The sequence below is a fragment of the Cheilinus undulatus genome, linkage group 6 (genome assembly GCF_018320785.1).
Source record: "Cheilinus undulatus linkage group 6, ASM1832078v1, whole genome shotgun sequence".
Classification (NCBI taxonomy): domain Eukaryota; kingdom Metazoa; phylum Chordata; class Actinopteri; order Labriformes; family Labridae; genus Cheilinus; species Cheilinus undulatus.
The window spans coordinates 631,846-645,023 of NC_054870.1; the positions used below are offsets into that span (position 1 = coordinate 631,846).

General features: G+C 38.4%; 1 protein-coding gene across 2 annotated transcripts in view; it reads left to right on the forward strand.

Annotated features, from left to right (window-relative positions):
* The window catches only part of tjap1 (tight junction associated protein 1 (peripheral)), a 125,664-nt gene that overhangs the window by 54,853 nt on the left and 57,633 nt on the right, over window positions 1-13,178 (forward strand). For both annotated transcript variants that reach the window (XM_041789984.1, XM_041789983.1), the window contains exon 6: window positions 9,017-9,178. In XM_041789984.1, the coding sequence (XP_041645918.1) occupies window positions 9,017-9,178 (162 nt within the window). The remainder of the gene's footprint in view (window positions 1-9,016; window positions 9,179-13,178) is intronic.

Below are 13,178 nucleotides of genomic sequence, written 5' to 3' on the forward strand. Positions count from 1 at the left end.
GCTCTGAAAAATACAACAGATTATTTATAAATCACATTAAAAAGCTGGTCCAGAAACACAAAACATCATTCCTCCTGAGTTTCTCCTGACTCCATTCATATTTACTCCATCTTTATTTTTACTTCTGCGTGTTTTTACCGGTTTATCTAAAAAAAAAGGAGAATTCCAGAAAAAACTCAGTTAAAAAGTGAGAATTTTATATTCCTGAATTATGAAGTGTAATATTTCAAGCTTTTAGTTCCGTTGATTGCTTGTTTTTGCCGAGCTTTCATACTCACGTCCACATCCTGTCTTCCTGGTGTTTATGAGAGTCTGTAAATGAGCCTTCAGTCTTTGTGCTGCTGGGAGACTCTCTCATCCATGCTTGTTTGGTTTGCCTTCTACTTCTGTCTATTGGCTTTATTGTGAACTGCACCATAGATGATGCGTCTTTAAAAAGCTGCCATCACAGCATTTTCGGTTGTATCTTCTCATCTGTACCAATGCTGGTATACGACAACCTGACACACCAGATGGACTTGTTTCACTAATCCATCTGGTAAACCTCACATACAAGGCGTTTGGGAAAGGGCAGAGCCTTTTAAAAAACTTGGAGTGTGGTTGGATGAACGTTCTGTCTGTCACATCTTTACAGGCCAATCAGAGCAACAAAACGTGACGTTGTCACCACTACCAAGATGCAAACGCCATAGAGAACTACACAACGTAAACCATGGTGACTGTAGACATGTCACTACATGACTTTTGTGGTTTTTGAAAAGAAAACAACTCACCACTGTTCTTTGTTCTTCTTTTTTTAGTCAAGATTGTTTTTATTGAAAATTTTCATCGTATAGCATAAGTGCAGCACTGGATGATTGTTACAAAAATAAAGACATGACGTTGGTTTACAATAGAGTAGCTGACACCTATATCTCAATAAAACATGAACTCAACAAGCATGTACAAGAGTGATATTAATCGAAGAGAGGAAAAAAGAAAACTATACTCTTACAGAAACACAAAGTAAAAACATTCCCTCCCCAGTCACTACCAGCACATCACACATATAATTAGAGCACTGTCACACCAACAGCCTATCCAAAGTAGTCAAATTAGTAAACAGTTGGAGATGGTAAATAGCACCTATTGGTCAAGCCATTTTAGAGTCTGGAATGCATTCAAAAATGAACCCCATGTTTTCCCAAATTTCCCAGTAGAATGTTGGAGTGAATATCTATTTTTTTCTCATTTTAAGCAAGTCATGATGTCCTCAAGCCATTGTGCATGAGTGGGTGGTAAAGTGTCCCTCCACCTCAGCAGTACCGCTCTTTAAGCTAGCAGAGAAGCGAAGGATAAAGTGCATCTCTTTGCTGCAGTTAGTCCCATCTCCCTGCTAGTGATCCCAAACAAACCAGTCAAAGGATTAGGCTCTAATTTGATATTGAATATTTTAGAAAGTGTTTTAAAAACGTCTGTCCAATATTTGTTAAGACTAGAACAGGACCAGTGCATATGGATAAGAGAAGCTTCAGCAGACTTACATTTGACACATAATGCGCTAATCTCAGGGTACATAGAGGACAGTTTTGCTTATGGGCCCTGTGCACCGCTTTGAACTGAATTAAGCAGTGGCGAGCACATAAAGAGGTAGAGTTAACCAGTTTGAGTATGGAAGTCCAAGTATCTTCTGACAGGGACAGACTGAGATCTTCCTCCCATGCTGATCTCAGCTTGTCTGTGGGGGCATGCCTGTCTAGAATTATGCCATATATAGTTGAAATTAGTCTTTTTTCAGTGGATTTAAAGAAAGGACTGTATCAACTACGGATGACTCTGCCGCAGCTGGAGAGCCAGACAACTGAGCAAGGACTAAATGTCTTGCCTGAAGGTACCTGAAAAAGTTTGATTTAGAAAGACTGAATTTTTCACTTAACTGTTCGAATGATGCCATGGTATTACCAATGTATAAATCTTTGAAGCCTATAATACCCTTATTGTGCCATTCTTGAAAAGCAGAGTTGTGAGAGGATGGTTTGAAAAGATGTTTTGATGCAATGGGGCTTAGGAGAAAGAAACTACAAAAACCAAAACACTTCCTAAAGTGGGACTATATCTTTAGAGAGTGTTTCACTTCTTGGTTCTTGATTGATTCTGTTGAGGGAAGTGGGAGAGAGGATCCAAGAAATGCAGGAATGCACAACTTTTTATCTGAATGTAGTTCCGTTGCTACCCAGTCAGGACAGTCAGGCTGCCTATAACAAAAAAAAAAAAACAGAATGCAAAGCATCACAAGTTAGCAGCCCAATAACAAAAACAAAAATTTGGAAGAGCCAGACCACCTGCAACTTTGGTTCTCTGAAGGTGGGTCCTGTTTAGATGAGGCCTTTTACACTGCCATAAATAGGGAGAGATAACTGAATCCAAGTTTTGAAAATAGGATCCTGGGATAAAAAGTGGTAAGGCCTGGAAAAGGTATAAAAATTTAGACAGGATGGTCATCTTGACCAAGTTGATGCGTCCCACAAGAGACATCGACAGGGGAGACCACTGTGATAGTATTTCTTTTGTCTGGTTTAACAAGGAGATAAAGTTCTCTCGGAATAAATTCTTGTGTTTCCATGTGATAGAAATACCTAAATAAGAAAACTTGTTTTTTTCAATTTAAAAGGCAGATTGGTAAAGTCTAATGCATGTGCTTCATTATTGATAGGAAAAAGCTCACTTTTATCGATATTTGATTTAAAGCCTGAAAGCTTACCATACTGACTAAGCAGCGATAGAGCAGGAGGCAGTGAAACCTTATGCTCAATGTTACCTCTCCAAATACCAGATATATCTTTGCAAGTGCAAAGTGCTGAGGCAAGTGGTTCAATGGCCAAATCAAAAAGCATGGGACTTAAGGGGCACCCTTGGCGGGTTCCACGATGCAAACTAAAAGGCCTTGACTGCTGTGAGTGTGTATGAATTGAGGTTGTGGGGTGTGAATAGAGTAATTTAATCCATGAAGTAAAGTTTGGTCTTTGTTCTTCTTTTAACGAAGAAATGTCATAAAGTTCTGATAAAACTGGTGCTTTAGCAGCATCCATGCTAATGTCTTCCGCCATAATGGCATCGGCCTCTTGTTGCTGCTTGCTTACGTCATGACTCCACCACACCCCAAAGTACTGCCCCACTTTCTAACCGGGCCCAAGATGGATTCACCAGTGAGAAACACGGAAACGGGCGTATCCATCTGCTTTGCAAGGTTATGTGTATGACATTAGACTGCCATATCAGTCTTTTGAGCACAGGTCTGTACCACATGGTAGCTTCTTAGGCTCTCCTGTCCAGCAGTATTCCTTTCAGAGTTTTTAAAGATTGTAGTACTGAACCGTGTGGCGATAGATGGCAGCAGAAATGAAAGCAGCTTAAAGGGTTGAAGAGAAACTGAAAACCAAGTCAACAGTTCTCTGTGTCTCTGCAGAGTCTGCCAAACCAAGTGGGACAAATAAATTCTGTTTTTAAGGTACGGTGTGTAAAATTTAGAATAATAGCGACATCTGCAGCTCAGTTAAGACCAAAGATTCACAACAAGATGGCAAGTGGTCGGTCTGCCATGTTCAAAAAGCTGATGTGTTCACACCAATGCAACTACAGGGGATGATGTTTCATGGCAACGACTCATAGCTACTGCACCACAGATCTGTCTCTATAAGAGGGACAGAAATTAAGATTCGCTGTTTTCCACACTTTTTTGTGGTTAGGATGAGTAACATTTATATCACATACAGGTGCATGACTTTAATCACAGCAATGATCTGTTATGACAAAGATATCTGCCGCCAATCATTAATTGTCCACAGACAAATTCAGCTACTGCAGCCTTAATGGTCTCATGTGTGAGTGTTAGCAGTGCCACAAGTCCTGCTCAGGTGTGCAGCTGATGGCGGAGACAGAGTGTTTTGGGGCTGAATAATTAAAAAAGGCAGATAGCTGTAATCCCTTGCAAAGTTCAATGTGTAAATATGAATATTCTACTTTGAACAATATCTGTTGTTTTTTTATAGCCTTTGAAAACAAGATTTCATTTCCCTTGTCATATTTGGCTGGCTGAACTGCTGAATTGCTGAACTGCAGGCACCTTCATCAGATGTTTTGATTTTAGCTGCTCGGTTGAGATGGCTGCAATCTTTGGTGTGAACGGGACTTTACAGCCACACTCTAGTTTCTGATGCGAACTTATGCTGGTAACCGTGGCAACAGTGGAATAAATAAAACAAGTGTCCATTATTTGGTCCCTTCTGTGGTACTGTAAAAACATTGAAGCCAAAAAAAATCCAAGATGGCAGAGTCAGTAGAGGTTATGCATTCATAAAAAGCTTACTTAGAAACAAGTCCAATCCTTCTTATAAATATTATTTTTCATTTTTATCAGGTTTGTTCCACTCAATGCTTTTAAGGCTAATTTTACAACCTGTACTTTTAAATGTTTTTTTTATTTTTTCTTTGTAAATTTCCTTTTGGGCCTTTATTAATAGAGACAGGACAGTGGAAAGAGTCAGAAATGGTGATCAGATCCAGAGGCATAATGGATAATTTCAGGAGGAAAAATATTGATTTGGCCTTTTTTTCCAGAATCTCATTTACTGGAACTTTTGTTGTTATCTAGAGGTTATTGTGTTGACAGCTTCTTGAAAACTGTAATACTGAAGGTGTTGCAACCGGGCTGGCTATACGCAGGGGCAAGAGGGGGCAACGCCCCCTCAAACAAATGCCTTGCCCCCGCAAACCAAATCCGCCGAAAAGGGCACAAGCTTCCTCATCGCTCTCTCCCCTCCGCTCCGTGCTGTGGCACACAGCCGCCTGGCACGGGTGGCTGTATGGGATCTACTGTCTGCAGTCAGCATAGACCCTCCTCCCAGGAAACACCCAGCGCTTCTGTAATCTGTCAGTCACTCTGAGTATCCTGTAGAGTTCAATGGAGGGAGCCGTGATGTGATTGGGAGAGAGCGCGCGCGAGCGAGAGATGGTTGTGCACGTCATGCCCTGTGTGTTTTTATGTGTGTGTGTGGGTGTCTGCAAGAGAGCTAAACTCTCAGAGACCAATAAAGATGGCAAATTGTGTTGTTTTTGGTGATGGCTACGGCCCACAGTAGCCTGCACTGAATTAGCAAAAGCTTATACAAAGCTGGATAACGTGCTGTTGTATAGGAAGAGTGGGGGTCCTGATAAAGTAAACAAAAAGTCAAACGCTGCACTATTATACATTATAGCTAGCAAAACATTCTGGTGTGAGGAGTTATGAATTAGCCTCATGTTATTGAACTGCACACCCAGCTGCCACATACGCTGATGTAGACAGATGTTAGGATCAGATGTTTCTGTGCTCTTCATCAGTGTCACTATAGGAGTTACTTTTGGTGTACTTAAGCTGTCAGTGGACTTTTATGGAGTTTTGTTCGTTCGTCAAAAGAAAAAGCACTAAATAATGATTATTGGGCTGTTTTTGTGCATTCTGGCAGTTTTTGGACAAGTTTGGGGCGGGAAACTATCAGCTGTAGGCCCGCCACAAATAGATTCTGGTGCTACCTGTTCACCCTCGGTCTGTGAATGTAGCGTGTCGTTAAAATGACTATATCGCAAATTTTCGAGTATAAATTATGTAGAAGTTTTGAGCTGCCAGCATGCATTTCTCGCCGGAGTTTCACTTCTCCCATTGTCCCTGAATGCATCTCTCACAGCACAGAGCTCACTCTCCTGCACCCATTCAGAAAAATCCTTTGCACATGCGCATCAGCGGCAAGAAGCAAGGGAGAGGAAGGTAAACATAGCAGCCACGTGGCTAGTTAGCGGGGAGCTAGCTGACTTAAGAGACAGAAACAGCGCTGGATCTGCAGCGTTGAGCAGCCGTTCAACTTTGAAAAGGAAGAGGTCAAACTCAAGCGGTATTCGTTCAAATACGCCGCAAGATGACTCAGAGATAACGGCGGGAGTAACACAACACGTCACTAAAGACATGAGCCCAGTGTTGTTGAAAAGCCAGGATTTTCAAAATCTCATAAAGACACTTAACCCAGAATGCGAGGTTTGCCTGGGTGCAAACATTTTGCTGAAAACTCCCTGCCAGAGTCGTACATGTCAGAGAGAAGACGTCCAGCAGCGGAAAAATGTGATCCACTTCTCCACAACAACGGAGACTTATCTCAGCCTTACAGTTCAAAACACCGACAACGAGAAGTTAAAATGTTCCTGACTCCAGACGAGCTTTTTCCCCCATGATCACACAGGAGAGCTTCATGAATGAGGCCTAAAGATGCTCTCATCTCATGAACTTGTCAGAAACTGCTCCAGCACTCATCAGCACAGATAGCGGACTAATATAATCACAGCTGTGCCTGAATGGAGGACTAGACTGCAGGGTTTTGGTCTTCATGCATAATTGGTGAGTTTTGCTTCACCCTTAATGAGGAAAATAATCATTTTATAATCATCAGCAGTAAACATTTCAGAAAACATTTCAGGACTTTCCATACACTGTAAAAGACAGAGTATTTCATGATTTATGTATTTTTGATTTATTAGTGAAAGATTGAATGAAGTACTTTTCAAAATAAAACAGCTAAATTTGACTTTAAATTGATTTTTACTTTCTGCATATAATTTTATTAAAAATTCAATAGAACAGTGCATTTTTTATCACCAAACTAGTGTCATTTGGGGCTGAATTTAATACAGCTGCTGAGAGGCCATTTCAAAATATCACAATATAGATTGTGTATCAGGATATGGGGTCGGAGGTGGGCCGCGAAAATTTTTGAAACTTAAAAGTGGGCCCTGAGTTGGAAAAGGTTGGGAACCACTGCTTTAGACTAAAGAATAAATACTATGATGTTTTAGCCTCCTCCTCATTCAAACCCAAAAACAGAGGAGTAGTGATCATTGCCAAACGTAGCCTGTAACAGATTTGGGATCAGTTTATGACTCAGAAAGTAGAGTGGCATATATCAAGACTATGATTAGCGATAAGAAAATTGCATTTGTATCGGTATATGCACCAAAGTATTTTGATCAAAAAGTAGGAGGACACCAAGTTTCATTCCCCACTTGAAGCAAGAAGGGGGTGTATACTTAATGTGATATTTTTGGGGTAGGGGGCTTACATTCATTCCAAGAAATTCAGAATCTCTTTAATCTACCAGGAACTTCTTTCTTTTTCTACCTTCAGCTGCGCACAGCAATACGCACCTATGGTGTTCCCTGGGACAGCTCACTGACTGTCCATCCTTTTCATGCATTACTGACTAAACCCAACAGCATAGTTTCTACCTTTGATGCTACATTACTGGAAGCTACTGCTAATCCCCTATCTCTTTACAATGCATGGATGAAGGACCTACCATCTACTGTTTGTAACTGGAATTCAATCTGGCAAAACACCATCCTATCTTCCAAAAATCCTAACCACCGAGTTGTTCATTTTAACTTTATCCATCGCACATATTATACTCCTCGCACTCTCTATAAAATGAGAGACCTGTCATCTCCTAATTGCAGTTTATGCCCTGATAAATCTATTGGCACCTTTCTACATATGGTTTGGGAGTGCCCAGGGGTTTCAGATTTCCGGGAAGGAGTTTGCGATATTCTATCACGTATTTTGGCCAAACACGTTCCATTCTCACCAGATGTTCTTCTGCAGCTCTAGCTTAGAGCTTTCAATTAAACAGAAGCGTGTCCTTTTAGCTGGCCTCACCACTGCCAAAAGACTTATAGCATGTAGATGGAAACCCCCCATTTATTATCGGTGCAGAAATGGTTGTTGGATTTTAATGATATTGCAAACTTGGAATGCTGGGCAGCAGAAATGCACTATGCTAAACCTGATAATGTAACATTTTGGTTTGATACTATAAGAACTCTTAAGGCCTTACTATGAACAGCTTTATTACTTTTTTTGGTCCATCCTTGGGGTCCTTGGGGTGGGGTGGGTGGGTATGGGTTGGATGGGGTGTATTTTATTTTATCTTTCTTCTGTGTATACTTGTGTTGTAATGATTGAGAACAGAAGGACAGACTTATCTCGATTTTGCATGCTTTATTTTGGCCTGTTACTCGTTTACCCTTCGTTCAGTATTGCTGTATGTGTACGCAAATAACCTCTCCTTCCTGTATACTGTCTTCTAATGGGACACAACACTATGTATATCCTTATTATGAACTTTTTTTGAAAACAACAAAAAATTGATCAAAAAAAAAAAGGAAAAAAGAAATGGTGATCAGAGAATGGGGAATGACATGCAGGAACAGAACCCTGGTGTACATGGGACATGACCTCACTGCTTTGCCATCCACACCCCAAGAGTTGATGTTTAAACCTGTGAAAATAGAAATAAAACGAACATTTGTAAGAGTCTTTCTGTGTTTTCTCGCTTCTGTATTTATGAACACAGCCAGCTGAAAGCCACCTGTTAACTTGGTCACCAGTCACACTAATACACTGAGAAAGTTGAGTCTGTACACAAAGAAAGAATGAAGTACAGATGGTGTTGTTCTGTCCAGCAGTCATCAGTCTGAGCTGATCTGATGTCACAGTGCATTACAGCTATTATTCTCTTAGTCCTGAACTCAGAGTTAGCATTATAGTAACCTCCTCAAGTGCTACCTTGTTTGTAGTTTACCTCCCACACATTAACTATTCTGTGCAGACTGTGTGCTCTTATGCGCCCTCTGCTGGTTACCTTTATAGATAAATTATGTGACAAACTGTTCCATGATTCTCACGTATTTTGAGATGCACCTGTAAAGTGGCGCGGTTGTAAAACTTCAGACTTCAGACTTTCCCTCCTGCTTTGTCAGCAACAATTTAAAGAAATGATGACACATCACAGACAGACAGCTGCGAATAAGAGCAATAATAATAAGAGATCATTTATGTGTTGAAATAAATCTGGGTCTGTAGAGTCACTTTGTAAAACATTTCTGTGGGATGTCCTGGATAATCAAACTTCAGTAAACCTGCTTAGTTACTCAACAAAAACTGTCCTTCTGTACCCAGAATCCTCCAGCAGCAGAATGAAGACTTGCAGCGCCGCCTCTCTCTCACCACCCACAAAATGGAGGCCATGGAGGCGGAGTTTGATGGCAGCCGTCACTACATGGAGGCTGAGCTCAGCCGGACCAGAGACGACCTGGACAAGATGAGGGACAAGTTCCGCAGGTGAGTGTTCTGATCACAGACGGTTTGACCAGTGATGATCAGGATCAGACTCTGGGTTTTTTTGGTCCTACTTGTCTTGAAGATGTTGAAGCTGATCTTATTGATCCCTCTATGGCTGTGTGGATAGACTCTGGCTTTTTCTACATCTGGTTCTAGGGGTCAGTTTGAATGGCTGTTTTAGGTTTTAAAGGCCCTTAACTGCTTAAATTGACCTGGGTGTACTTAAAGAGTCACTAAACCCTTGGACCATTTTTTTTAGATGAAGCGTTTGTGCATAATTATTTTTATCCTGTTTTACGCTGCCCTGTTTCGGGTCAGTATGACTGAGTTTCCGCCCTTGTCTGCCACCTGGTCGTATACCCCAAAATACTTGTGTTACCCAGGAAACCGTCCTTTGTTGAAAAACTACAGTTAAATTCACTTCTAGTGGCCGTGCTGGATTGAACACCGAGGCTTCATGGGTCAAGGCAGGATCAGCCAACCAGGGTCAGTGCTGTGACACTATAGGAATGCAAATAAAGCACGTTTTTCTTGAAGAGAAGTTGATTATATTAGAAACCATGTCTTCTATGTGACCATATATCATCTCTTGATAGGTCTACCTTAAATGGTTCTGACAGCAGCATGGATTGAATGAGGTTGTGGCTGATAAGGGACAGTAAGAGGAAAGGAGTGGCTGTGTCTAAGACAAAATATCCTTAGTTTTAGTCTTTGGCACAACCATACTCACTGGCACCAACACCAGAGTCAGGGGAGAGTAAAAAGGCCTAATCTGATTGGTTAAGACTTCACACAGGGGTAGTTTTATGTCTGGAGTTGTATTCAAACCTTGTTTTTAAATAAAAAAAAAATAAGTAAAGAGTAGCCTGTTTTAATATGTTTTTAAAAATGTATGATATTCCCTCAGCCCCCACATCTATCTGAAAAACTAAACTTATTCTAAAACTAATAGAAATGAAACTGAAACAAGGATTTTTGCAAAATAAGAATGAAACTAAACTAACAAATCAGCTGTCAAAACTGATTAAAACTAAACTAAACTAACAAACCAGTAGTCAACACTGATAAAAAGTTTGGTTTAGTTTATTCAATCATGACACAAATCCAAACATTTTGCACAGTATAGACATTTCAAACAAAATCAATTGTCATGTGTTGAATAATGATAATATAAACTAAACTAAAAACCAACAGTCAAAACTAATAAAAACCAACTGTCAAACCTAATAACAACTGAACTAAACTACCAAACCAGCACTCAAACTAATAAATACTAAACTAAACTACCAAACCAGCAGTCAAACTAATAAAAACTAAACTAAACTACCAAACCAGCAGTCAAACTAATAAAAACTAAACTAAACTAACAAACCAGCAGTCGAACTAATAAATACTAAACTAAACTAGCAAACCAGCAGTCAGACTAATAAAAACTAAACTTAACTACCAAACCAGCAGTCAAACTAATAAAAACTAAACTAAACTACCAAACCAGCAGTCGAACTAATAAATACTAAACTAAACTAGCAAACCAGCAGTCAGACTAATAAAAACTAAACTTAACTACCAAACCAGCAGTCAAACTAATAAAAACTAAACTAAACTACCAAACCAGCAGTCAGAACTAATACATACTAAACTAAACTACCAAACCAGCAGTCAACACTGATAAAAACTAAACTAAACTACCAAACCAGCAGTCAGAACTAATACATACTAAACTAAACTACCAAACCAGCAGTCAAACTAATAAAAACTAAACTAAACTACCAAACCAGCAGTCAAACTAATAAATACTAAATTAAACTACCAAACCAGCAGTCAAACTAATAAAAACTAAACTAAACTACCAAACCAGCAGTCAAACTAATAAATACTAAACTAAACTACCAAACCAGCAGTCAAACTAATAAAAACTAAACTAAACTACCAAACCAGCAGTCAAACTAATACAAACTAAACTAAACTACCAAACCAGCAGTCAAACTAATAAATACTAAACTAAACTACCAAACCAGCAGTCAGACTAATAAAAACTAAATTAAACTACCAAACCAGCAGTCAGACTAATAAAAACTAAACTAAACTACCAAACCAGCAGTCAAACTAATAAATACTAAACTAAACTACCAAACCAGCAGTCAAACTAATAAAAACTAAACTAAACTACCAAACCAGCAGTCAAACTAATAAAAACTAAACTAAACTACCAAACCAGCAGTCAAACTAATAAATACTAAACTAAACTACCAAACCAGCAGTCAAACTAATAAATACTAAACTAAACTACCAAACCAGCAGTCAAACTAATAAAAACTAAACTAAACTACCAAACCAGCAGTCAGACTAATAAAAAATAAATTAAACTACCAAACCAGCAGTCAAACTAATAAAAACTAAACTAAACTACCAAACCAGCAGTCAAACTAATAAATACTAAACTAAACTACCAAACCAGCAGTCAAACTAATAAAAACTAAACTAAACTACCAAACCAGCAGTCAAACTAATAAAAACTAAACTAAACTACCAAACCAGCAGTCGAACTAATAAAAACTAAACTAAACTAACAAACCAGCAGTCAGACTAATAAAAACTAAACTAAACTAACAAACCAGCAGTCAAACTAATAAAAACTAAACTAAACTACCAAACCAGCAGTCAAACTAATAAAAACTAAACTAAACTACCAAACCAGCAGTCAAACTAATAAAAACTAAACTAAACTAACAAACCAGCAGTCAAACTAATAAAAACTAAACTAAACTACCAAACCAGCAGTCAAACTAATAAAAACTAAACTAAACTACCAAACCAGCAGTCAAACTAATAAATACTAAACTAAACTACCAAACCAGCAGTCAAACTAATAAAAACTAAACTAAACTACCAAACCAGCAGTCAAACTAATAAAAACTAAACTTAACTACCAAACCAGCAGTCAGAACTAATACATACTAAACTAAACTACCAAACCAGCAGTCAGACTAATAAAAACTAAACTAAACTACCAAACCAGCAGTCAAACTAATAAAAGCTAAACTAAACTACCAAACCAGCAGTCAGAACTAATACATACTAAACTAAACAACCAAACCAGCAGTCAAACTAATAAATACTAAACTAAACTACCAAACCAGCAGTCAAACTAATAAAAACTAAACTAAACTACCAAACCAGCAGTCAAACTAATAAATACTAAACTAAACTACCAAACCAGCAGTCAAACTAATAAAAACTAAATTAAACTACCAAACCAGCAGTCAAACTAATAAAAACTAAACTAAACTACCAAACCAGCAGTCAAACTAATAAATACTAAACTAAACTACCAAACCAGCAGTCAAACTAATAAAAACTAAACTAAACTACCAAACCAGCAGTCAAACTAATAAAAACTAAACTAAACTACCAAACCAGCAGTCAAACTAATAAAAACTAAACTGAACTACCAAACCAGCAGTCAAACTAATAAAAACTAAACTAAACTACCAAACCAGCAGTCAAACTAATAAATACTTAACTACCAAACCAGCAGTCAAACTAATAAAAACTAAACTACCAAACCAGCAGTCAAACTTATAAAAACTAAACTAAACTACCAAACCAGCAGTCAAACTAATAAATACTAAACTAAACTACCAAACCAGCAGTCAAACTAATAAAAACTAAACTGAACTAACAAACCAGCAGTCAAACTAATAAAAACTAAACTAAACTACCAAACCAGCAGTCAAACTAATAAAAACTAAACTAAACTACCAAACCAGCAGTCAAACTAATAAAAACTAAACTGAACTAACAAACCAGCAGTCAAACTTATAAAAACTAAACTAAACTACCAAACCAGCAGTCAAACTAATAAAAACTAAACTGAACTAACAAACCAGCAGTCAAACTTATAAAAACTAAACTTAACTACCAAACCAGCAGTCAAACTAATAAAAACTAAACTAACAAACCAGCAGTCAAACTTATAAAAACTAAACTAAACTACCAA